The sequence below is a fragment of the Lacerta agilis genome, chromosome 10, assembly GCF_009819535.1.
Source record: "Lacerta agilis isolate rLacAgi1 chromosome 10, rLacAgi1.pri, whole genome shotgun sequence".
NCBI lineage: Eukaryota > Metazoa > Chordata > Lepidosauria > Squamata > Lacertidae > Lacerta > Lacerta agilis.
The window spans coordinates 24,474,105-24,497,281 of NC_046321.1; the positions used below are offsets into that span (position 1 = coordinate 24,474,105).

Consider the following 23,177-nt stretch of genomic DNA (forward strand, 5'->3'; position numbering starts at 1 on the left):
TTAGGAAAAATTCACACTAAAATGCAGATGAATTTACATGAGGTTGTTTTTTAAAAAAATCACAAATTGTTGCAGAAGTGTGGAGAACTGAATTTAGGATTAGAAAAATGAGAAAGTCTTCTCTCAGGTCTGCACCCCAAAGCATTGCCCCCATAGGCCAAGCATTTGCCATCTAGATGAGGCCAGCACAGCGACATCAACTGACCAGGGAGCAGCAACACTCCCAGGGATCGTGCTGCATGAGCACTGAGAAATAGCTCTGCTACGGATGGTGGTGAGGAGAGACATTTCAAAGCATCTAGCCCACTCTCTTCGCAACATTCACTGAAAGAACAAATGCTACAGCCTCATCTATTACTAGTATTTGCACCTCTCCTTGCCAATGACAATAACACACAATTCAAGTGTTGTGGGAGGAATTTAATAAAGAAAAACAATTTTAAAAAGATAGTGAAAAACAACTGAAAGGTGCAAGAGGAAATAAAATGGCTAAATGCTTCTTTGGTAGGGATATTATTTATTGATTTTAGCTGAAAGAGAGAATCTCCAACCCGAATCAATGAATAACAACAACTTACTAACAGTGCGTGGAAAGATTATTTTTTTTCTCATGTGAGGACAATTGCTTTCTCCTTTCTGAATAAAGATGGGCACCCCTGTCTATCAATACAGCGTGTTCCCTGCATGGATCCAAAAAAAGCGAAACAGATGCTCAACTGCTGCATTTTTTGCCAGCAAAACAGTGCTGAGCTGCAGTTTGCTCCTTTGAATTAAAATCCTGGAGGGAAAACATACACAGCCTCATTTCCTTCTCTAATTCATTGTGGCATTCACACAGGATTTGTGTGAGATTCTTTTCTTCGTCTTTGTTTAACTCAAAAGGCATGCACGAAAGCCCCAAACCCCACCACCCCAAGAAATGTTTTCCAAATTAAAAATCAATAGAACAGGCGGTGGTGAACATGGTGAATGATGACTGAATGTGCTAGATGCATAAGCTAGCAGCCAAACAGTGCAGTGGTTTTTGTGGGTTTATGTTCATTTCTACAGCAAATCAGCATGCATTTAGTCAGCCTAAGTTCCTAGGGTCTCCCTGTGAAGGAACACTGACCTTTCCATGCAGTCAACTAGAGGGACAGAGGTGTTGCACATGCCTCATGTGCTAGGTATGTGCTCTGCCTAATGCAGTGCTGACTGCTTGCTTCTTTTGAAGACAGGCCTCTTCCTTCCTAGAACCAACTCTACCAACAGCTGGGAGGAAGGAGGGCCCCAGGTATTGGGATGGGGGGGGGGTTCTGATGTTGCATTTCAGATGAGATGCTCTTGGTTTCTGAACAGAAGTGATGCACATTTTACGGGCTGCTCGAAATCTCTCCACATTTCGGGTTTATCCAGGCTCTCGGGATGCAGCCGCTTAAAAACCAAATTTGACAGGATAAAAATTGCCAGCTCAATACAGCTTCTGCTCAAAGAATACGTACGAGTGTGCCCAAAGCAAAAGCAAAACAGAAAAAAGGAGCAAGCATGGGGTATCAAGGACAGCGGTAGCTCTAGGACAGGAACATGGAAGAGGATCTAGCTAGTGGGCCAGTTGATTTCCACCCCCACCCCTGCAGTACAAGTGTGTATCCTTCCCTTGAGAAGCACTACTCCCCTGAGAAGCACTACTCAAGGGGCTTTGCAAGCAGCAAAACCCCTTTAATCCCAGACTCACTTTTGCCTATCCCACTCCTAACATCATATATGGCATCAGGGTGGGCATGGCTGTACTCATGTTGCCTATCCTGTATAGCACTTTGAACATGGTTTATTTTGGGGAACTGATGGTGATGATGATCAGTTAACTACAAATAGGGTAGATCAGGCCATTTCCGGGGTCATAACTTCCTACCCTGCACCTGAGCACCAAAGTCTCTGACTCATCATGTCCCTGTTTCTGTACAAAACAACTGTTGGTGCTTTCCACAAGAAGGAAAGAAAATGGCACTCATTTAATGTCAGTGAATCCAAAGTGTTCTTTTCCCCACCGCCATAAGACCTTGTGAAATTTTCTTGAACTCATTAGCTGGTGCTAATTGCATTTTCCAGAGTTCTTGGTGGGATAATAAAATGGCATTTCTTACCTGTCCATTGAGAGTTGAGCCACCAGTGTTACATCAGTGTTGTCTGGAGCAGACTCATACTCGTAGTGTAAAAAATACAAGTGAGTGCGATGGACAGTGAAACGCTCCCGTCTAAACTCATAACACAGGTCATCTTCATCCAGCTCAGACAGCTGTTTCTGGAGCTGTAGTGGGGGGGGGGGAGGGTGGTGGAGGGGAAACCACAAGCATATATATTACTAAATCTCTTTTAGTGAAGGGTAGTCATTTGCACGTCAAAGTGCAAGTAGATAAATAGGTACCGCTCCGGCGGGAAGGTAAACGGCGTTTCCGTGCACTGCTGTGGTTCGCCAGAAGCGGCTTAGTCATGCTGACCACATGACCCGGAAGCTGCACGCCAGCTCCCTCGGCCAATAAAGCGAGATGAGCGCTGCAACCTCAGAGTCGTCTGCAACTGGACCTAATGGTCAGGGGTCCCTTTACCTAGTCGTTTGTTAAGATTAGGTGCCTCACTAGCATCTTGTCATTTCCATTCATTTCATATATGAACTTTCTCGCAGACCCCAAAGTCATCTCACTTACAGTCCCTAAAAGGAACAGAAGGCCTACTTCACACAATGCATAATTCACTTACAGAACTCATTAACCAAATATATTTTTATAGTGGCCATCAGCACAAATAAACTTTTTAAAAGGAACACGGGAAGTTGCCTTATACTGAATCAGATCATTGGTTCAGCTAATTCAGTAGTTCACATGGGTAGTGACTCTCCAGGTTTTCAAAGAGCAAACATTCCCAGCCCTACCTGGAGATGCCAGGGATTGAACCTGGAACCATCTGCATGCCATGTAAAGCCCTTCCAGCAGCACTGGGTATGTCAGTGGAAACTAGCCAGGATACCAAAAACAAAAACAACCCCCCCCCCCCCGCATCTAAGGTTTTTGAGAGAAGCTAAAGATTAACCACCGGGAGGGGAATACATGTATATCATCACCATCATATCCTACTTTCTATGAACTTTCTGAAGACATCTGGGCTGGCAAAATTCTGCCTCTGCCTCTGTATATGCCGTTCTGGATCCAGCCTTGTTGCAGCACTGATATAGCAAGACTTACTCTTAGGCAGTGCACCAAATACTCTAGTATCTGTCAGGGATACTTGAAAGGTATGCCATTGGCATTCTGGAAAAAAACAACACATCAAGGGTTTCTACTGCTGCAGGTACCGTATGTTTTCTTTTGAAGAGCCATCCTCAAAATTCATGCATGACTAAATGGTTCACCAAACAAAACAGTAGAAGAATTGATTATAGTTCAGGGGTTGCATTTGCTCTTGGCCAACCTTCCAAGGGCCCCATGCCAGTGGTGGGTGTGGTCACCTCACACCTTCTCATGCACGAACAGAGGACATACCCACCAGCAGACATATTCAGCACAGAGCCCCTCTTCCTCATCTCAGCTGTGGATCAACTGAGCAGGGGGATTACTGTCCTCTCTCCAGTCATCAAATGATCAATTGATGGCCAGAGATGCATCCTCATCTTCCTTTTAAAAAAAAGTATTTGAATTGCACACACATCCCCACACACTACACCACTGGCCATGCCCAGACATTATGAAAGCTGTAGTCTATAAAGTGATGGCTGATTTTATCCAATCCTTGTCTCCATGTGTTTCTTCCTCTCTTCCTCTGCCCTACTCTAGTCACCACTGTGGGCACAAATTCTCCATCATCTTACATTTCATTCACTACTGAAAACCTCAGTTCATCACACCCTCGTTCATTTCATCCCCCCCTAAGCACAAATAACATTTTAAATAAAGCCAGAAATGACTAGATGAAACATCTTAATTTCCTTCCATGGAAAGACATTAGCATTCCCCCCCTTATCAGTTCTATTCATCAGCCTAAGTAGAAATGGTTAGAAGAGCAGTACCATACCACTCCTTCGAGATATCATAGTATCTTCTTCTGCTTTTTTAATTTCACAAATAGCCAAGCTATAAGTTGGTAATTGCAAAGTAGCCATTATCTAGGTAGTCACTGAGCGATTATCAGATTACTTCAGGCTTCTAAGATAAAAGGATATAACAACTTAATTATGAGCTATGGAATAGCACTATGGACTAAATTATGTCTCTGACTACTGCTGAGGAATGGAATAAAGAAAGATCGCATTTCATGCCCTAGTATTTTAACTGGGGGTGGGATGGAGCCAGAGGGGGACCAAATGCAAGTTTAATATTTATGTAACATTTTTCCACGGTGGAAATGTTATGCTATATTAATTAATTAATTAAATTTATATCCTGCCCTTCCTCTTGAAGGAGCCCAGGATGCAAAAGGTGTGTGTGTGTGTGGGGGGGAGTCTTAGAGACGATTCCAATACAGAGCTGGCCAGATTCTGTATATATGGCCCCCACTTTGATCTGCAGATGGAGGCCCAGAAATGCATTTTTGTTCAACAGAAACCCTTCATTAGTGGTCAAGCTTGACCATAAAGTTCATGCTGTCTTTCAATGAGAATTTCTTATTTAAGGAGCACAGATGCTGAAATATTATCAGGGCATTACATATGAAATCCAGGAGAAGGACTGTACAGTAATTAACAACAACAACAACAACAACAACAACAACAACAACATATCGGTTTATTGTGAGGACCATGTCTTTACACAAATATCTACACAACAATGTTAAAATTCATTGAATACTGTCCCAGCATAACCCTCATCCCACAAAACAGAAAGAAAAGTACAAGAAGAACGAGTTAAGAAGATGGTGAAGGGGTCTTTTCTTTGTCATCCAGAAATCTTTCCCTGGCTTTCATGGCCTTCATCACAAAGACTGCTACCACGTGGGAAATCTGTGGGTTAGCATCAACTAACGGAAATTTTACTTGATCTTCAGGGTTATTTATTGAAATGGGTATAGTTTGCAAAATCGCACCTCTAAAGCCCGAGTAAATAGTCTCCCTTGGCCCCGGGATGTGGCGAGAGCTGCTGCCCGGGGGCTGTAACACCCGCCACTGGACGAGGGCGGTGGGTCACCTTCCCCCGAAACTAGGCCTTCCCAGCCGACCTGGAGCCGGTTGCGGCACACCATCAAGGTGGAAATGCGCCAGATGGGGGCTGGGGCCAGCCAGGCGGGCAGTGGTCCACTCCCGGAGCCCCCTCCCCGCGAGGGGTTGGGGGGAGGGAGTGGATCCGTTGGCCCGTGCCGGCTGGCCGGGCCTGCCAGGTTGAATCCTCCGGGCGGACTGTGCGGACTCCACCCGTTTACCTCCCAATGGTTTCACGCCCTTGTAATTAACAACATGCAGTGAAAGCGTGTGAGCGTGTCGCATCTGCTGGCCCTGCATTGTCTCTCTTGCCAGACAGCCCCATACTACCCAAGTCAGCAAAAGTTTTAATTAGCATGCTTCACAATTAAGTTTCCCGAACACAATTTGTGACAAGCCAATACATTTTGACCAGAGTATTACTAATTTCAAATACGCTAGTCAGTTTCTCGATGATCTAGAGATAAGCAAGAAATCATGAAGTTTGATAAAAGGTAAGATGTCTGTGTTTGTGTGCCTCCTTGGTATCTTAGGCTTCAGCACATTAAACTTCCAAATACCTCAGCAACTTTTTCAACTCAAGGCCTAAAGTCTCAGATGCTGCTGCTGCTCACTCTGCTGAAGAGGATCCTTGTATTCTCTTTAAATTATGCCAAAGAGCAAGTAATAATGCAACTCATATTTTGAATAATTATAGCCTAATCTATGTGAAAGATGCATGCAATTAGTCTGTATCCTCAATGCGTCTACAGTGTTATTAAATTACAATGCATGACCAGAAAACTGGCAGGACATGAACAAATTTGCTGAATTATGCACATATTAGTTATATACCCAAATTTATAATGAAATGCAGGTTCCAACCTATGCATTTCACTTGCCCTTTAAATGCTGTGTTTAGGCAAACATCTTCGTAACTTCTGTTCATGATATAAAGAAGTGTAAGAGCAAGATTTAGATAAAGGGGACCGTGCAGCTGTCCAAGTGAGCAGTTTCTTCCTGATTGTACATATTAAGGTGGAATAATTTTAAAAGCCTTTGCAATCCTCCCTCAAGAACCCACCCCCGAAAATGGCTCCACAGATACAGGTAGCAACTACTTTCATTAGATTTTGAATAAAATAATATAGAAGGTGTAAGAAATACAAAACAAAAAACTACCAAAGAGATACAGATTTCTACCAGTTCATAAAGATAATAAGAGGAGATAAAGGATATTTTCTAAGTTAGTTATTTGGACTGGGGTGTGCGTCTCAACTTCAGATCAGAGGAAACTGCTTTTGAGGTGGACCTAGACTAGGGATGGGGAATTTGTGGAATTCCAGATGTTGATGGACTCCACTCTCATGAATCCCAGCCAGTTTGGTCAATGAACAGAGACATTAGAAACTGTAACCTAACAACATCAGTGGTGGAGGGTGGGCTGACTCCATATCCTTGGCTAAGAAAGACACAATCCATCTACTTAGACAGTTGATTAGCTGCTCCTTGCTGACTATCACAAAAAACCATAAACAAGAAGACATGATAGTCCGTGAAACAAATTCTACTACATGAGGGCTGGTTTGCTGTACATGCAATCAACTGAAAGCTGATGTGACAAATTGCATATGTTCACCTTTTGACTGTTAGTCGCCTGCTACATTTGGTCTTCTATAGCCAGTTTCTAGCCTTTCAAAGTTCTCCAAGCAGCTTCATAATATATTAATACTGTATTTACACAAGCCATATGGGGAAATGGGCCAAACGACTGCACAGCTACCGTAATTCTGCATATTCAAGGGGACTTTGGGTCTTCTACCTCCAGACAGCAGGTCCTTGTGCACCACGCCACAAACTGAGGTGGTCTTTCAAATGCAGATTATGACACAACACAGCTTTCTCCTATTCAAAGAAGGAGAACAAGAAATTCGCACTAGACATGCCCAAGTCAAAGGACAAGCTAAGCCTACCATGGCCAACCTTCTGTTTTAGAATTCTCAGTATGTTAATTAACTACTAAAGCTGAAAACAACAACTCCTCAAAGAAGTATTTATAGCCTGGGGGTCTTGTACAGTGTGGGCCCTACCATTAGGCTGAAGGAGGCAGCCTTAGGCAGCTAGTTTTAGGTGACATGAAAGGGCAGCAAATTGATGGTTATTTAACTTATTATTACAGTGGTACCTCTAGTTACGAACTTAATTCGTTCTGGAGGTCTGTTCTTAACCTGAAACTGTTCTTAACTAGAGGTGTGCTTTTGCTAATGGGGCCTCTTACTGCCGCTGTGCTGCCGGCACACAATTTCCGTTCTCATCCTGGGGCAAAGTTCTCAACTCGAGGTAACTCTTCCAGGTTAGCGGAGTTTGTAACCTGAAGCGTTTGTAACCTGAGGCATTTGTAACTAGAGGTACCACTGTACTGCATTTGTACTGCTGGGGAGGGAGAAAGGTGCTTGTGGGATTTTGTGCCTCAGGTGCCAAAATAACTTGACAAGCCTTGGGAACTGTGCACCCTGACACGGGAGGAAAGAGCTATCTGCTGCTCTGCCTCAGGCAGCAAAATGTCTTGAGCTGGTCTGCTTGTCCGCGTGGACCTAATTGTGAGATTAAAGGCTGTCCTTGATGGATACAGTTATCTTTCAGTGCACAGTAACTTCCAACTTCTTTTGTAAATGGATCTTTTTTAATTAGGGGAAGAAAAGCTTAAAACTCTCCCCCAACATCTCATAACAGCAACGAGCACAAATCTCTTTCTAAACCAGTTTAAGGTCTTGCACTTGCCGAGCTGCTCTTACTGCTCTAATTAACATGGCTCCCTCTTTTGAAAGGAGGATTATTATTAATGCCAGTAGGCGGCCATAGTTTTATAGCTTATGATGAAATACCAGAGAGGATGAGGTTTCTGAACCTTTCTGAATCTTTAGTAACTGCACAGAAGAGGGGCTGTTGACAGGTCTGGTATTTCTGTGCCCCAAAACACTGAGGCAGGACAAGCTGCATCAACTGAAATTATCTCTTCCCAACAACTTACAAACACAGGAACCCTGTGTGACGGTAACATGAAGGTGCTGGAGGTGAAATAGTTAAACCAGGTACCAGCCAGAACCCAGAGGGGGTGGAGTCAGAGTGACAGTTAGTGGGCAGGGGAGTTAGAGAGTGAGTTAGTTGTGGGAGTGGGTTGGAATTGGAAGGTTGGTTGGAGTGGGAGTGAGTTAGGAAAGAGTGTGCATAGGTGAAGTTAATGTAACAGGGAAACTAAGTCAAGACCAGTTAGGAGAATAGAAGCCAAGTAAATAGCTGAGAAGTGGTTAAGTGAGGGAGAGCTAGTAGAGGGAGTTATAGGTCTGGGAAGACACCCATGTTTGACATTGTTTGCAATCGTTTATGAAACCACATGCTTGTTATTCTGTAATAAATAAACATAGGTTTGATTTTACAATTTAACCCTGACTGGACTCAATAGATTTACCAGGTAGGGCCTGGTTGGTGGCAGCGAGAGAGGAGAGCGTGGTGGCACAGGGATCAATTGACCGTGAAACGTCCGGGGACCCTGTGTGTGATCGCCACACCCTGCTCTCTAGTCAACACTTCTGTCTCCTTCCCAACTTCCAGTACAGTTCAAACCACTGCATCCACAGCCCTGCTGTGCAGGGTGAAGAATACAGGAAGCTGCCCAATTCTGTGTCAGACCACTGGTCCATCTAGGTCAGTATTGTCAACACGGATTGGCAGTGGCTCTCCAGGGTTTCAAGCAAGAGTCCCTCCTACCCTACATGGCAAAGCTGATGATTGAACTCAGGACATTCTGCATGCAAGTCAGGTACTCTACCACTGAGCTACAGCTGTTGGGGTAGAAAGTGGGTGACAGGAAGATTGCTGCACCAGCCTAGAAGTGGTGCAGTGATCATATCAGGCTGATGGCATCTTGTCACATCAGTGAAACTGGTTTGGGATCCAGGCTATTTTTGTCCTTCCCACTCAACATCCCCATAATGGCCTGTTCCAAGCTCATAATGGCCTGTTCCAAGCTCTTCCACTTCAAGTGAGGATCTGGCTGGTGACATTTTTTACCCACTGGAAAGAGAAGTGCTGTACTGATGGTGTGTCCCTTGGGCCACTTTGTTGGCAGTGACTGGAGGGAGGCAGGATTAGCTAACACAGCTGTGTAGGGGAACACCTCTCTGCCCAATCCAACCCCCCACCTCAAGCAACAGGGCCTGGATTGCTCTGATAGTCACAGTGCTCTGTATTCCATGTTCCACATGGTTCTAAACTTTCTCTCACAATCAGCAAGCATGCTGTGCTTTGCCTTTACAGCTTTCACTGATCCCCCTCTTGTTTAGTCGTGTCCAACTCTTCATGATCCCATGGACCAGAGCACGCCAGGCACTCCTGTCTTCCACTGCCTCCCGCAGTTTGGTCAGACTCAGGTTGGTAGCTTTGAGAACACTGTCCAACCATCTCATCCTCTGTTGTCCCCTTCTCCTTGTGCCCTCAGTCTTTCCCAACATCAGGGTCTTTTCCTGGGAGTCTTCTCTTCTCATGAGGTGGCCAAAGTATTGGAGCCTCAGCTTCAGGACCTGTCCTTCCAGTGAGCACTCGGGGCTGATTTCCTTCAGAATGGATAGGTCTTATCTTCTTGCAGTCCATGGGACTCTCAAGAGTCTCCTCCAGCACCATAATTCAAAAGCATCAATTCTTTGGCAATCAGCCTTCTTTATGGTCCAGCGCTCACTTCCATACATCAGCCAAAACACATACCTGCTGTGGCTCTTCTGTGGCTCTCTATTTAGGGGAAAGGTGGCTTTTTTGTATGTGTGCCCATATACAAATAGTAGTGTCGGTTGTCTGCTTATATCAATTTAATTTAACTTAGGTGGTTCTATGCTGTGTTTTTTATTTTTATTTTAAACTTCAGCTTGCTGAAAGCAAACACACCTTTGCATCAAGCCGAGCAATTTAGAAGTGCATATACAACCTTAGCTTTAAAAGCAAGTCTCCATTTGGGCTACATTATTCCAAAGGAATTGTCCAGTAACTTCTATGAAGGAGCTGTTAAAATGTTCTGCATTCCAAAACAGGCTCTAGATAGGCAATGCTATTCCACTGGTGTGCAGAGACTAATTGCAACAGTATTTTTCATCTTGTTGATCATGCGCTCCCAGGCACAGCAGTTAGCTGGTCTGAATTTATAATCGGAGTGGTTTCAGCAGCTTTTAATTTTCCTGCTGTTTCCTGCCCTCAGCTGCTGTGCTTTTAGTTCAGTCTCTGCACTGAGTATCCCTACAGTACAGTCTAATGTTAAAGGATCTATCCTGCCTCATCCACATTTTCCAGGCTGCTCTTTGGAGACACTGAAAAGGAACCGTGAGGGGACCCCCATTTTGTGTGCCATTTCCAGGCCTAACTTCATGTTATGCTTTGGTGGTTCTGCCTCTGGGACATAATTTGAAGTATGTGTTGTGAGAAGTGATGCTAATCAGGAAGGGTGGTCGCCATGGTGACCACGGCATGAGTATTTGTGGATCCTGTTTTTGACCCCTGCCCACTAGCTATCACACAAGACTTTGGGGACAGAAAAAGTGATGTGAACGGGGACTTCAGCCAGTTATTATATGATTACACTACATCCTTATTTACAGTTTGTCTTGTAGGACACAGACCTCACAAGAAGGCTTACATAATCAATCAGGATTTGCCCATAAGCTATTCCTTACTCAGGACAGGAAAGTTCCTCAAATGCCTACATTTTGGCAATTGTCGTCCCCCCAAAAAGCTACCATCCAACATGTTTGCACTAGACCTGAGCAGAACTGAATAAATCCTCAAAACTCCATGTATAAAAATCGGATCCCTCAGTGGCTGGACAATCAAATGGCTGGGATTTTTTTTTCCTGGCACAGTTCTTTCTGGAGGTAATTAAGCATTCTTTGTTACTAGCAGGGCAATTCCCTTAAAACTGGTAAAATGCAAGTTCTTTCAGTCACAAAACTGCTCTACCCTGCACCACAGCTTTTATCACTGCCACTGCTCACAGTAGTTTCGGTGCTTCATCATACGAATGCCCCTGACAGAAGTCGCTGCAAAAAAAAAAAGTAAATATGCAATGAATATGAGGCCTTTACTAGAGAAATTATATCTTGCCTTGCAGCTTTTGCTGTGAAGTCACAACTGGGTATACTAAACATACTACAGAACAACACTGCGCTTTACAATGAAGGTCCTCTGGTAATGGAATGCTGGACATAAACATTAAAAGGACTATAGAAAGCTCATAAATAAGATATTATAGTGTGCATTGCTTTTATGACTTTCATTGGAAACTTACTTTCAGCATTAAAATAAGAGGAGGTGGGGAAGAGGAGGATGAAACAGGCAACAATGCTTGATCTAAAGGCCACTAATCCTGCTGAGGTCCTTTCCACTTACTTCAAGGGCTGTAAATTCCCCCTTCCACGTTTCATGCCATGTGTGAGATATGCAGCAAATTAGTGCAGAACCCTTGTTAAATCTGGTGGCTCATTTAGCAACTGTGAAAGCAAAGTCACCAGATGACACGGGTGGTGCTTCCCATATATTGTCACCACCGGTTATTAGGCAGCATAAAAAACCCTTCAATACTTTCCATTTTACAGGCCCTGGACTTAGCACAAAACACTTCTTTTTCTTACCATAATTTTCCTTTCTGTACCAAATGTGCTCCTCTGTTGCATTTGAACTAATGGTATCAGATCTCTCCCCTTCCCTCCATCTGTCCAAACCCAACCACACAAGTTCAGTTGCCACAACAGAGATTAAAAATATATATTTAATTTCAGGATACTCATATCCCTCCTTTATGGAAAGCAACTAAGCAGTAGAATAACCAAACTGTAAACATGAGGAAGGAAATAAAAGTTTACGAATCCTGATAACAGTCACATGCTACAATAAGCTACCATTGACAAACATTTCCAGCACCTCAGCTCTGAAGTCAAGTATGCCAAGTTCTTGGGCTTCTTCCCTTGATAATCTCTGCCATCTGTGTGCTTGTTATAACTAAAATGAACTCTTCTAGTAAGCTTTTCAGGACATTCCATCACATTAACTCCCACGTTTCAATCTCTCCTTATGTGTTGCTATGATCAGGTACTGGCAAATTCACACAGGGGGATGCTGAATTGGGTTTTTTCCAAAGAAAGCTTGGATTTTAAAATGTTAAACAGGGGGAAGAACTGTTTTGACATATAGGAAACTGTTGTTGTTGTTGACGAGCTCTTCACTATGAGGTCCCAGGGTGGGTGACAACATTAAAACACAGTATCAAAAACAGTTTAAAACAACTTACAGTCACAAAAACAATGTGGGTATTAAAAATTTCCACCCCAAATATCCAAAGCCAGGGTAAAGAGGTGCCCCTTCAGCATTTGCCAGAAGTTGTGCAATGAAATGCCTGTTTTTTTTATATAAGGAAGAATGTTTCAGAACAGGAAGGGGGAATTGGTGGCCCTCCAGATGATGTTGGAAAACAACTCTCATCAGTTCTGACTACCTGTGATGCTGGCTGGGGCTGATGGAAGCTGCATCCCAACAGTATCTGGAGGGCCAGAGGGTCCCCATCCCTATTTTATAACTCAAATTTTACTGATAGGGAGAATGTACAAATTTAATACATAATAATAATGTTGAAGACAGTGTGATACTTTGCTCTGCCCACCGGAATCAAGAAACATATTTCAATGGTAAGCAACAGACTTGGTTTCAGAAGTTAGGCCCCTGGTTTCCCCAGGGTTTGTTTTTTTTAAATTATTTACTTAAACTTTCAGCCTATCCTGTTTCAAATGCTTCCGATGTCAAACCATTACGTGAAAATGGTGTTCTATCCCTGGAGCAACAACAGAATCATTTTAGCATCTGTGAATGATCTCCTTCACCACAACCCACAGTACAAAAACTGAAACCAGGGAGGGAAATCACAAAAAGAAGAAACCACCAGCATGCAGCAGAATGCATAATATACAGGAGAAATGAGCTACTTTGCATACAGGCAGAAAACAAGGAGCATAAGGGAAAAACTATAAATCTAATTTATGCTCTCTGTAATGCCTCTTCTTAACACTAGTGTGCTGTAATAAGGCCAAAGCGTAACTGAGGGCAGTATAAAACCTATTGAACTCCATTAGGTATTTAACAGATATTTGCATTCCAAACAAGCTCTCTTAATTACAAATTAAATTCTAAATGCAATACCTCTAATAACATGAAGTTGCTAAGTTGTAATAGCTTACATATTGAAATGACCCCTTGAGGGTAAATTCTGACACAGCCAGATTGCAAGTGACAGGCATAAGCCATTGATCTTGTAAACAATGAAAGCTACCATTCAACCAACCCTCAAATTATCTGAGGCAGAGCAGTTTTAAATCCTGTACTAGTATTTTCTCTTGTGTGGGGCTAGCCTGCCCACTGGGAAAATGTAATTTCCACCCCTCCCAGCACCAGAACTACAAGGAATGCCAAGCAGATCATTTTGGAGAATTGGCACTAACATTCCCAGCGGGAACATAGAAAGCTGCCTTATTGTCCTGGTTCCCACCCAGATCATGATGAGAGAGGCTCTTACTTGAGAGTTAGGAGGAGATCTTCATTGAGACAAATAAGATATACAAGCTCAGCAAAAGTTAATGATCACAGTAGCAGCTACACTCAGGTTAGCTTCCAGGAAATGAAAGGCTAGCCTGGCTAGAAACAGCAGTTCAAGTCCAAGGAGTCAAAGATCAGGGAAAGGAGGCCAGAACTGCATTGGAAAAATGGAGTTGTCCCAATGGGGTGCAATGCTCATCTGCCAAGCTTTTAAAGATGGGCCAAGGGCGCTCACTTGCAAGGCTCTTGTTCCCAGGTCTCGCCCCCCCCCCCCATGTCATCCTCCTGTTTTTCCTCCTTGTCCACCTGAATCTGCCATTCCCGAGCCTGGTGATGCCTCAAGACTCATGACAGGACATTGGTCTATCAAGCTCAGTATTGTCTACACTGACTGGCAGGAGGAAACTAGGGTGTTAAACAGGAGATATTCCTCACCCATCCCTGGAGATGCCAGGGACTTTTTGCATGCAAAGCAAAACAGAATGACAGCCCGTCTCTTGTAAGGAGCAGCCTCCGTATGCGCTGCTGCCATCTATCTCTGAGCGTATTATTTATTGTCCTACCTCCCCCAACTCAACTTGATCGTTTGCTTTTTGGAAAAGGGAGATATTACAATTAATTAATGGCATTTGTATTCCATTACATAAAGTTACCTCTGTACTAAGGTATGCTACGTAAGAGTGCTGTTAGCCAGGCTTTTGAAACATGGGGACAACTGACTTCATCTAAAAGTAGAGCATTCTGTGTCACTGGTCCCATGCTGAGGAATACTCTTCCAGCAAAGATTCGGCCAGCATCCTTGCTGCTAATTTTCAGACTTCTCTTCAAGTCAACAGGCTTATCCAGTTGTGCTAACTTTCTCAAGGTGAGCTAGTCATTTTTTATCTTGTATTTGCCTATTTTGTTGATATTTTATATGAGACGGCTATCTATCTATCTATCTATCTATCTATCTATCTATCTATCTATCTATCTATCATCTATCTATCTATTATAATAAATGAAATAAAAATAAATACATTGCAAGGCTTCCCTGCTTGGTACACTGGCAGTCTGAGTTAACAGTTTATGGTAAGTGACACAGTGGAGACTATAGGCTCACAACTAGAATTGCCATTTAAAGGAACAGCCCCCCCCCCGCTTTCTTTCCATGGTTTTCAGATATTAAGTTTTTCAGACTTGTATTCTAAATGTTGTTCATGTAGTTGGAAAAATTTATTTTAAAAATTGCAGGTTTTGTAAGTTATTTTGAAATATCTACTGAATTTCTTCTCTGTGTTGTTAGGAACACCTTTTAAGATATAAATAAAATTCCTCCTCACTTTATTGCAACTAAGAAAGGAGTATATTTATTGCTGGAATGCACTGAGCAGAGTGCACTGAGCAGAGGGGGGAGGGAAAACTTAGAATACAAATAATGATGAACTACAGAGGCCTCATTTGAATGTATTGCGATAAAAATGAGATTTTGCTTCCAATTTTAACCAACCACAGCAATGGAGGATTATGTCCAAACCTAGCCAGATTATGGTTAGTCTTCATGCAGTGAGAAAATAAGCCAGCTTCAAACCATGGTATGTGAAGCTGGGCATGCTTCCATAAACCATACCTAAAATCAACCGCAATTTATGGTTCAGAGACATTAAGGTAAACAGTAGTTAACTGAAACTGGGAAGAAAAGCTTATAATCTTGTTCTCATGGTCACATTGGCATAGGAGATGGGAGCACACGAGCACCAGGCTTGTATACTGTACTTTACGTCCAAACTGGGCCAGTGTGTTTGAGAGTTTTAAGATCCTACAGGACTTAATTTGTGCCATCTAATTTCATTGGGGGTGTGTGTGTCCTATTTTGGGAACTGCACCAGGACCCACAACCACCCTAATTCAGCCTTGCATTTATTCACCATTTGTTTGAAGCGTGACCAGCTATATACATATAGGAAGCTTAAAAGTTATTGTTCAGTATGTATTCCTCTACCATCAGCAAAGCCCTCTTCCTCACAGGGTGGTTATGAGCAAAACACAAACAACAGTTATAAACTATCGTGGATATTGAATTGCAGAATTTAGGTAATGAGGAATTTTGGGGTGCCCAAACTCCTTTTCCTAGAGGGGCACCTAAAATTATCTGCCTACCTTGTTTCTGCTAGTGAATTCTCTTGTAGGTGGCTTTGCAGAAGTCTGATTTAAATGCATCATGCAGCAAATCCTGGCTCTAACATTTTAAACAAATTGATACTGCATACACAAAAGAACACACCTTTATATATAAATATCCCCACATTTAACTTAAAAAGGACCACTTTGCCTGAGGGACTTGAATTGCAAGTCTTGTTCTACTTGTGCTGAACACTGCTATTGTGTTTCATAGGTATATGGAAGGAGGAAGAACTCAGCATATAGCTATTACGGAAGGAAACTACCGGTAGCTGTAATTTCAAACAATTTCCCACAATAATTGCACCTTCAAATGCTTTCCCATTATACAGCTTGCAATATATATGCAGAAATACGAAGACACATAACTTTTCAAAAGTATAGGTCTAGCTACTCCCATCTCTTCATCATTTCAACAATGTAGACTATTGAGATTGGGGGACGTTTTGTGAATCCAGTCTCTTTTCCATTGCATTTCTACCTGGGAGTGGGGAGGGCAGGAATCAACTTAATGACAGATCACATGCCCTGTGTGCAGAAGGTCCCTGGTTTAATTCCCAGCACCCCCCATTAGAAGAATTTCAGGAATTCGGCCTGGGAAAGTCCTTGAATAGCTTGTGCCAGTCAGAGGGAAAGGAGGGTGGTAGAAAGTGAGAGACAGAGAAAAGAGGATGCCTCACCTACTTTTGGCTTTGGCTTGGCAGTCACCAACAAATTACCCATGAAGACACAAGGCCCATGACAGAAAAGGGTTCCCCACACCTGCTTAAAGATACTGGAGACTCTACCCCTTTTCTTGATAAATTTGTAAAATAATCTGTGGGAGTCAAGTCTGAATGACTGTTATGAAACAGTCTGTCAGTGTCTGGGAAAGCTATCTTCTGAAAGCTAAGAGAGAGGGGGGGGCAGGCAATGGACTCTCCAACAAACCTGTACTTTTCAACCTGGGATACAAGCCCCTCCCTCCAAGTTGCACAGGTCTATGCAAAACAAAAGCACACACTCCCCTTTGATGCCACATGCTTCCAACTTACATTTTCGCTGTTGACATCAGCCTCACTGGGGCATCCAAAGAGTTCCCGCCTCAATAAGTTCCCATCATATTCTAGAAATGTCAGGTAGAGGTTGCGGAAAAATTCAACGTGCTTGTTCTTTACTCTCAGTTTTTTGGGTGAGTTCCAATGGATCACCTAGGAGAAAAAAACAAAGCATGAAAACGCAGCCACATTTGCCCGCTGCCTTTAAGGAACATTCTTCTCGTTATTGTTGCAATCACTTTACTTTATCCTTTCTCAGTGTTGGAATCTGAATGAGGATTGGAGTGGGGGGGCACTATTTAGGGTCTTCTACAGATAACTTTTCTTCAAGGAAGCTGGAGAACAGTGGGAAAACATCCCTACCGAACAAGGACATACAATAGGACTCTATCCCATACTCCAGCATCCTTTCAATCAGTGATGCATAATTTGAAGGCTTGCACTGATGTGAATTTTCTGGAAAAGTTGGAATTTGAAAATTCAAGATTAGTTTGCACTGGAAAACATTTTCTGATGCCCTAAAGGGTGATACAATTTAGCATGCTTATTTTACTTGTATTGAGTAAACAAAGCCAAAACTTTTGAAACTGCCAAGCTTGCCTAATGTTTAGTTACAGTTGGCACCCATCCACTGGTACTAGTGAACTTATGAATTGGAAAAAACTTTCTGCAGAAAAAAAATTAAGCACTGGGAAATTTTCTGCTCCACACGGCTGAAGTCTTGTGCTGCATTGTGCATGAATACTGTGTGCTGCCAGCTTCAACAGCTCACCTACTGTGTCTTCAACAGAGGCCAGGCAGCCCATTTAAAAGGTGTCACCACACCATTCCCTACCCCCAGCCCAATCAACAAGCCACCATTCATTCTGGTTTGGCAACGTAATGAGGAGATGATAATAGGGTGAGAATTAAAGGCCCTGAAGAAAAACCTCCAGTGGGGATCAAGAAGTGACAGATTGGAACAAATTCATTTTATGGAGATTACATTTTAGGCATAAAATGGATTCTTTGTTTCAAGCATTAGCTTCTATGAATTCCAAAGAGGCCAAGATGTGTGTATGCATGGGGGAAGGGAGAGAGAGAGGATTTTGTTGGGAACTCTTCCAAACTGGGGCTCCTGAAGGCTTTGTACATCCATTAGAGAAATTACATGTAGGGGCAGCAGCGCTCTGAGCAGCAGAATAATTGCCAAGAGCTGAGTAAGCAGTGGCCTCAGTGCTGTATCACAGCTTTATTTAACTTCCTCGTGGCACTTCTTATTACTAATCTGAAAGCATCTTCCTTAGGCAATGAGACCAAACCTATTTGGAATTTCAGAGTGCTGACTATGCAGCAAGGCCGAAACCAACTGTTGAGGGATAAAACGAGCTATATAAACAAAAACAAGAAGAAACAAAGTCATCTCAAATCACTTAGGATCATACGCTACTTCATGTTCTCCAGTTTCCTTGAAGAAAGGGCAACTGTAGAAGACCCTAAATGGTCCCTCCCCACTCCAATCCTCATTCAGAACATGATGCTGGCTGTTATGTATTGGTTTAATATGTATACATGAGTTTCACTGCTAGTTCTGTAACCACCATTCCCGCTCCAGGGTGATTCAAACAGGTGCAGTGACAGTTGCTATTGGTTAACTTGTTGGCATAATTTGGATCCTTACTCTGATTGGTTCCCACCAAAATCTAAATGTATCCTGTCCCCAACTCCTGTTCCTGAGAGTATAAAAGGAGCTCGCCTGTTCCCTCCAGTCAGTCAAGTTGCTACTGCAATAAAGGAGATTGTTCTTGTTAGACTTGACTCCTAGCATATCCTTGCTAGCATGCTGAAGCACTATCCAGAGCTGATTACACGAAGAGCTGAAATCGTATAGACACTGCACTCACGACATAACACTGGCTAAAACTTTGTCTGCTTGTAAAAAGGGATGCTTTTGCTGCTTATGTGGAGTGTCTAGTTTTAGCTCTGAAATACCAAGCCTCTGAGTGGTGCAGTGCGGGTGGTCATGTAATAAGGCACAGCGAAATTGTTTGCTGGTCTGCACTACATTCAAATCCTTCAGTGTGAATCACCTCTGGAGAAATAGGCTCACCTTCTTTTTTTAAGCCCATTGCATAAAACCTAAAAAGCAGAGTGTGTTAAAGCATTACTGAAATGTATTTGGCTTCCTTGGTGGAAGCAGAAAAATAAGTGAACGCAAGCAAAGAATGCTTAAGCTGCAGCTAAACAGCTTTAGAAGGATGCAAGTAAGTGATTTTGCCCAAATGGCAAAGGATGGGAATTATTGATCACCTGAAAGGTGGGGAGGAAGACTATTTTAAGAGCACAAAGGAGAATAACGAGGAAGGGAAAAGTAAGAACATCACTATCATTTCAAGCTATAGTCCTCAAAACTAGAAGATAATTTCCTTTTCCAGTGTTCTCAGTAGTTCTCAGCTGACTGCCACAAATTTTAAACCTGGGATCCTGAACCGAGTCAATGGATATTACTAATTATGATAAAAACAGCCATTCCTAAAACCAATCTGTTACTGGAGCAAACTGGGTTTCAACCCTGCAAAAGAAATTCGGGCAGTTTATTTGTTCAGGACTTTGAATGTTGCTGGAGTGGATTTGCCAAGCTCTACAGGAAAATAATAATAATAATAATAATAATAATAATAATAATAATAATAATAATAATTTATTTGTACCCTGCCCACTCTGGAAAACCAGCCATCAGACAAGCAGAGGAGAATGATGGAAAAATAAAGGTTTTCGTTCTGTTGGATCCATCCACTCCATTCTTCTTGCTTTGGTAGAGTAGATCTAGAACCCATTTTTCTGATCTTGCAGGCAGCTACAATGAGAACCGTGTGCACATGGCCTTCCAAAAACTTACCCCCATCTTTGCAGGCAGAGAAATTGTGGGGATCATTTCACTGAGTTTCTCCAAGGGAGTAGAACTTATACAATAGTTTCTAGGTGTTGGGCCTCACCGTTAGCAGGCATTAATGCTGTTGGTGTAGCATTGTGCTAGGGTACTGTGTGTGTAGTGGGAGGGGAGAGAAATTGCAGAGGAGTGAGGAAAAGGAAAAGAAAGACAGAATTTTCCTTCAACTCAGCTCTAAACAGATTGTATTTATTTGGGGTCTGGAAATCCATGCAGTAGTGCATACCTCTGAGGACCAAAATGGTCTCTGGAAGCATGAAGCTCAAATTGAGTTAGAGATACTGTAAGCCCTGAGCAGTTGGCATCTTTTAGATTTGTGGGTGTACTATGGCCAGTCTAGATATTTGTATTCGTCAACTTCAACTCTCCAGGCAGCTGTAAATTGAAAAGTTTTCGCATTTCCAAAAGCTAGTGGGTATCAAGAACTAGTGGGTATCAAGAACATGAATCATATTCATGATTTAATCGGAGCTGAAATTTGTGTCAGGAATCTGTATGTGAACAGATGTCCAAGAGAGCCTGGACTGGGTTTCATTAAAGTTGAATGGAATTGAATAGTGTCCAGAATTTTTTTCTTTGAAAGATAGGCAGATATTAACATGGTTAAAGGACAGGAGGAAACAACCAAAATTTTAGTAGTGCTTACTGACTACAGAAAGAACCCTGAAAGAACCCTGCCCTTGGCAGAACAACACCCTTAACCTTTAACACTGGGCATGTCTTGCTATATCTGCAAGTTGTGTGGAAATTACAACAAAGCATGAAGTGGTCCTGAATCATTCCAATCGGATTCCAGTTTCCAATCCATCAGAAAAATATTTCCCAGAATTAGGACTCAATGATGCATGGATTTGGGAAAAAGAAAGATTGCAATGAAATGGCTCATTACCGGTACTCCATTGTTGAGGATTATTGCATGTTTTGTTGTAACAACCACTTGAGTTATATTTTTCAGGCTAATTTTGTATAACTTATTATAACAGTTGCGGGGGGGGGGTATTGTTTTGTTTTGTTGTTTTACTGCGTATTTTGTGTTTCTTATCTTGTATTATGTAGTGGACCGTTCTGAGATCTATGGATGAAGGGCGGTATAGAAATGTAAATAAATTAATTAAATAAATAAATACTTGCGAGTCCATATAGCATTATTCTGTATGTATTCCGCTCTTGTATTTGTGTTGGGCTTGATGAAAAAAGGATAGTTATCCTGCAGATAACTATTGGAGAAACACATGTTCAGCATGAGGGACTAGCTGTGTGTGGTTCTTTGCGTTCTGGTATAGTCCTGTGTATATCCTTGTAAACTTCTCCGAGCAACTGGAAATTTACACTTTTTGTAAATTCATTAAGCACCCCACTGCACAGGTTATTGGGCTGGACCCAAATGCAAATTAAGAGCTGTTCATGAGTAACTGCACAGAACTCAAATGCATTTATTTACAAATGAATGTGCTGTAGAACTGCAGCCTATTTGAAACCAATATACATAATTAAATCCTAATTCAGCTGAAGTCAGTACTATATTTACACATTGCAAATTCAAGAACTCTCAGTACTGGAGGACACAGAATTTTAACTCGGCATTTCCACCTTAAGCCCATAGTCTCATAAGCCCTTTACTACTAAATGCTCAAATAGAGATTGGGAATACTCCCTTCCCAGATCATGGCAGGCTTATGCACATTTCTGAACTAACGCTGTCTATTTTATTTTTATTTATTCACTGCATTTATATCCCACCTTTTCCACCAATGAGCTTGAAGTGGCACACTTGGTTCTCTTCCTCCTCATTTAATCCTCACAACAACCCTGAGAGGTAGGTTAGGGTGGGAGGCAGTGACTGGCCCAAGGTCACCCAGTGAGCTGCCTGCCTGAGTGGGGATTTGAACCCTGGTCTCCCAGGTCCTAGTCTAGCCACTACATCGTGCTGGCTCTCTCATATATAATATGACATTAAATATCAAACACCACCTATCTACAGCTACATACAGGATCAAAACTGTAATGTGTTATTTTTCACTTATAAAACCCCAACTCAGCTAGCCTTACCTTCTGAGAAATTCAAAAAAACATGGCTAATTTCTATTTGTATTTTTCATGTTAACTGCCTTAAAGGGCAAATATCTCTTAAAGGTCACATGGTACTTAATTTGAGAAAATAAGATGGACTTTTCAATGCTATTGTTCCCCCCTCGCTTAGGCTTTATCAGAGAATATGCAGTTATTCTTTTAGTTTGTCTACTTCTTTTTTGAAATGTTAAGGTTGCAATCCTATACACACTTGCTTGGGAGTTACTCAATGAGGCTTACTTCCAAGTAGACATGTAAGGTGAATTACAGTTGCATTGTAAGTTGAAAATGAATTTCCCACAGACTGACATAAATATAGTACACTGTCTACCACTGATAAATTGTATAGTACAGCAGTGGTAATTATGTTTTGGTAACTATGAAACCAGCATAGTGTAGCAGTCAAGGGAATGAGAGGAGTCTTAAATTCATATTTCAGCTCAGCCATTAATTCACTGGTGGCCTCCTCAAACAGCCTGGCCATGGAAATGCTGTCAATTGACAATATACCTTATATGAAGAGAACAGTCCTTCATTGAGGAAGTGAGCTTATCACGGTGCATGGATCAAAAACACGAGGAGCCCAGTTTTGGACAGAAGGCTCCATTAACATTTTTCAGCTGCCACGATTGTTTTGCTAAGCTAGAGAGTTTCCAGGACACCACTGCAATGAGTCAGCTCGGTCTTGAGTTGCAGTTGGACTTGCAAGAGGTTTAGCAGGTGAAAAATGTTTGAGGTGAATCTGAAATGACTGTTTTGGGTTAAGGCCTCTGAAAAATGCAAATATTAGCAGACAAGTTTCACCAGGTTGTTCCAGTTTGGAAAACATGGCTGAGGAAGACAGGGTGACTCACATCCAGCTAGTTCATTTTTCATATGGAGAGATTTGATTAGGATCACAATCCAAGCATCTGTTGGTTCAACATAGATTACATTCAAACTGATTGTAAATGCCAGGCAATGTATTTCTGGGGCAATTTCTTTTTGTTTTTATAAAAATAAGAAGTTAAATGAATTTCTGTTGAACTATCCATTCTTCTTCCCCCCCACAAAAGAAAACTATGTCTTCTCTCATGATTTTGAATGTCCAGAATATCTATGTTGTATCCTTGACAACCAGCAAATTCTCTTGCCTGACTCACTCAGTGAGGTCACAACTCATTGTTGGGGAAAATCACAATTCATTAACTTGTTGTATAGGATTTCACTGCCGTGT

The 23,177-nt window shown here is 42.2% G+C and overlaps 1 protein-coding gene across 1 annotated transcript in view; it reads right to left on the reverse strand.

Annotated features, from left to right (window-relative positions):
* Positions 1-23,177, reverse strand: part of LARGE1 (LARGE xylosyl- and glucuronyltransferase 1) — a 307,061-nt gene that overhangs the window by 25,881 nt on the left and 258,003 nt on the right. Inside the window, exons 10-11 of the mRNA XM_033162533.1 lie at positions 16,960-17,115; positions 2,124-2,287 (exon numbers count right to left, since the gene is read on the reverse strand). Coding sequence (XP_033018424.1) covers positions 2,124-2,287; positions 16,960-17,115 — 320 coding nt within the window. The remainder of the gene's footprint in view (positions 1-2,123; positions 2,288-16,959; positions 17,116-23,177) is intronic.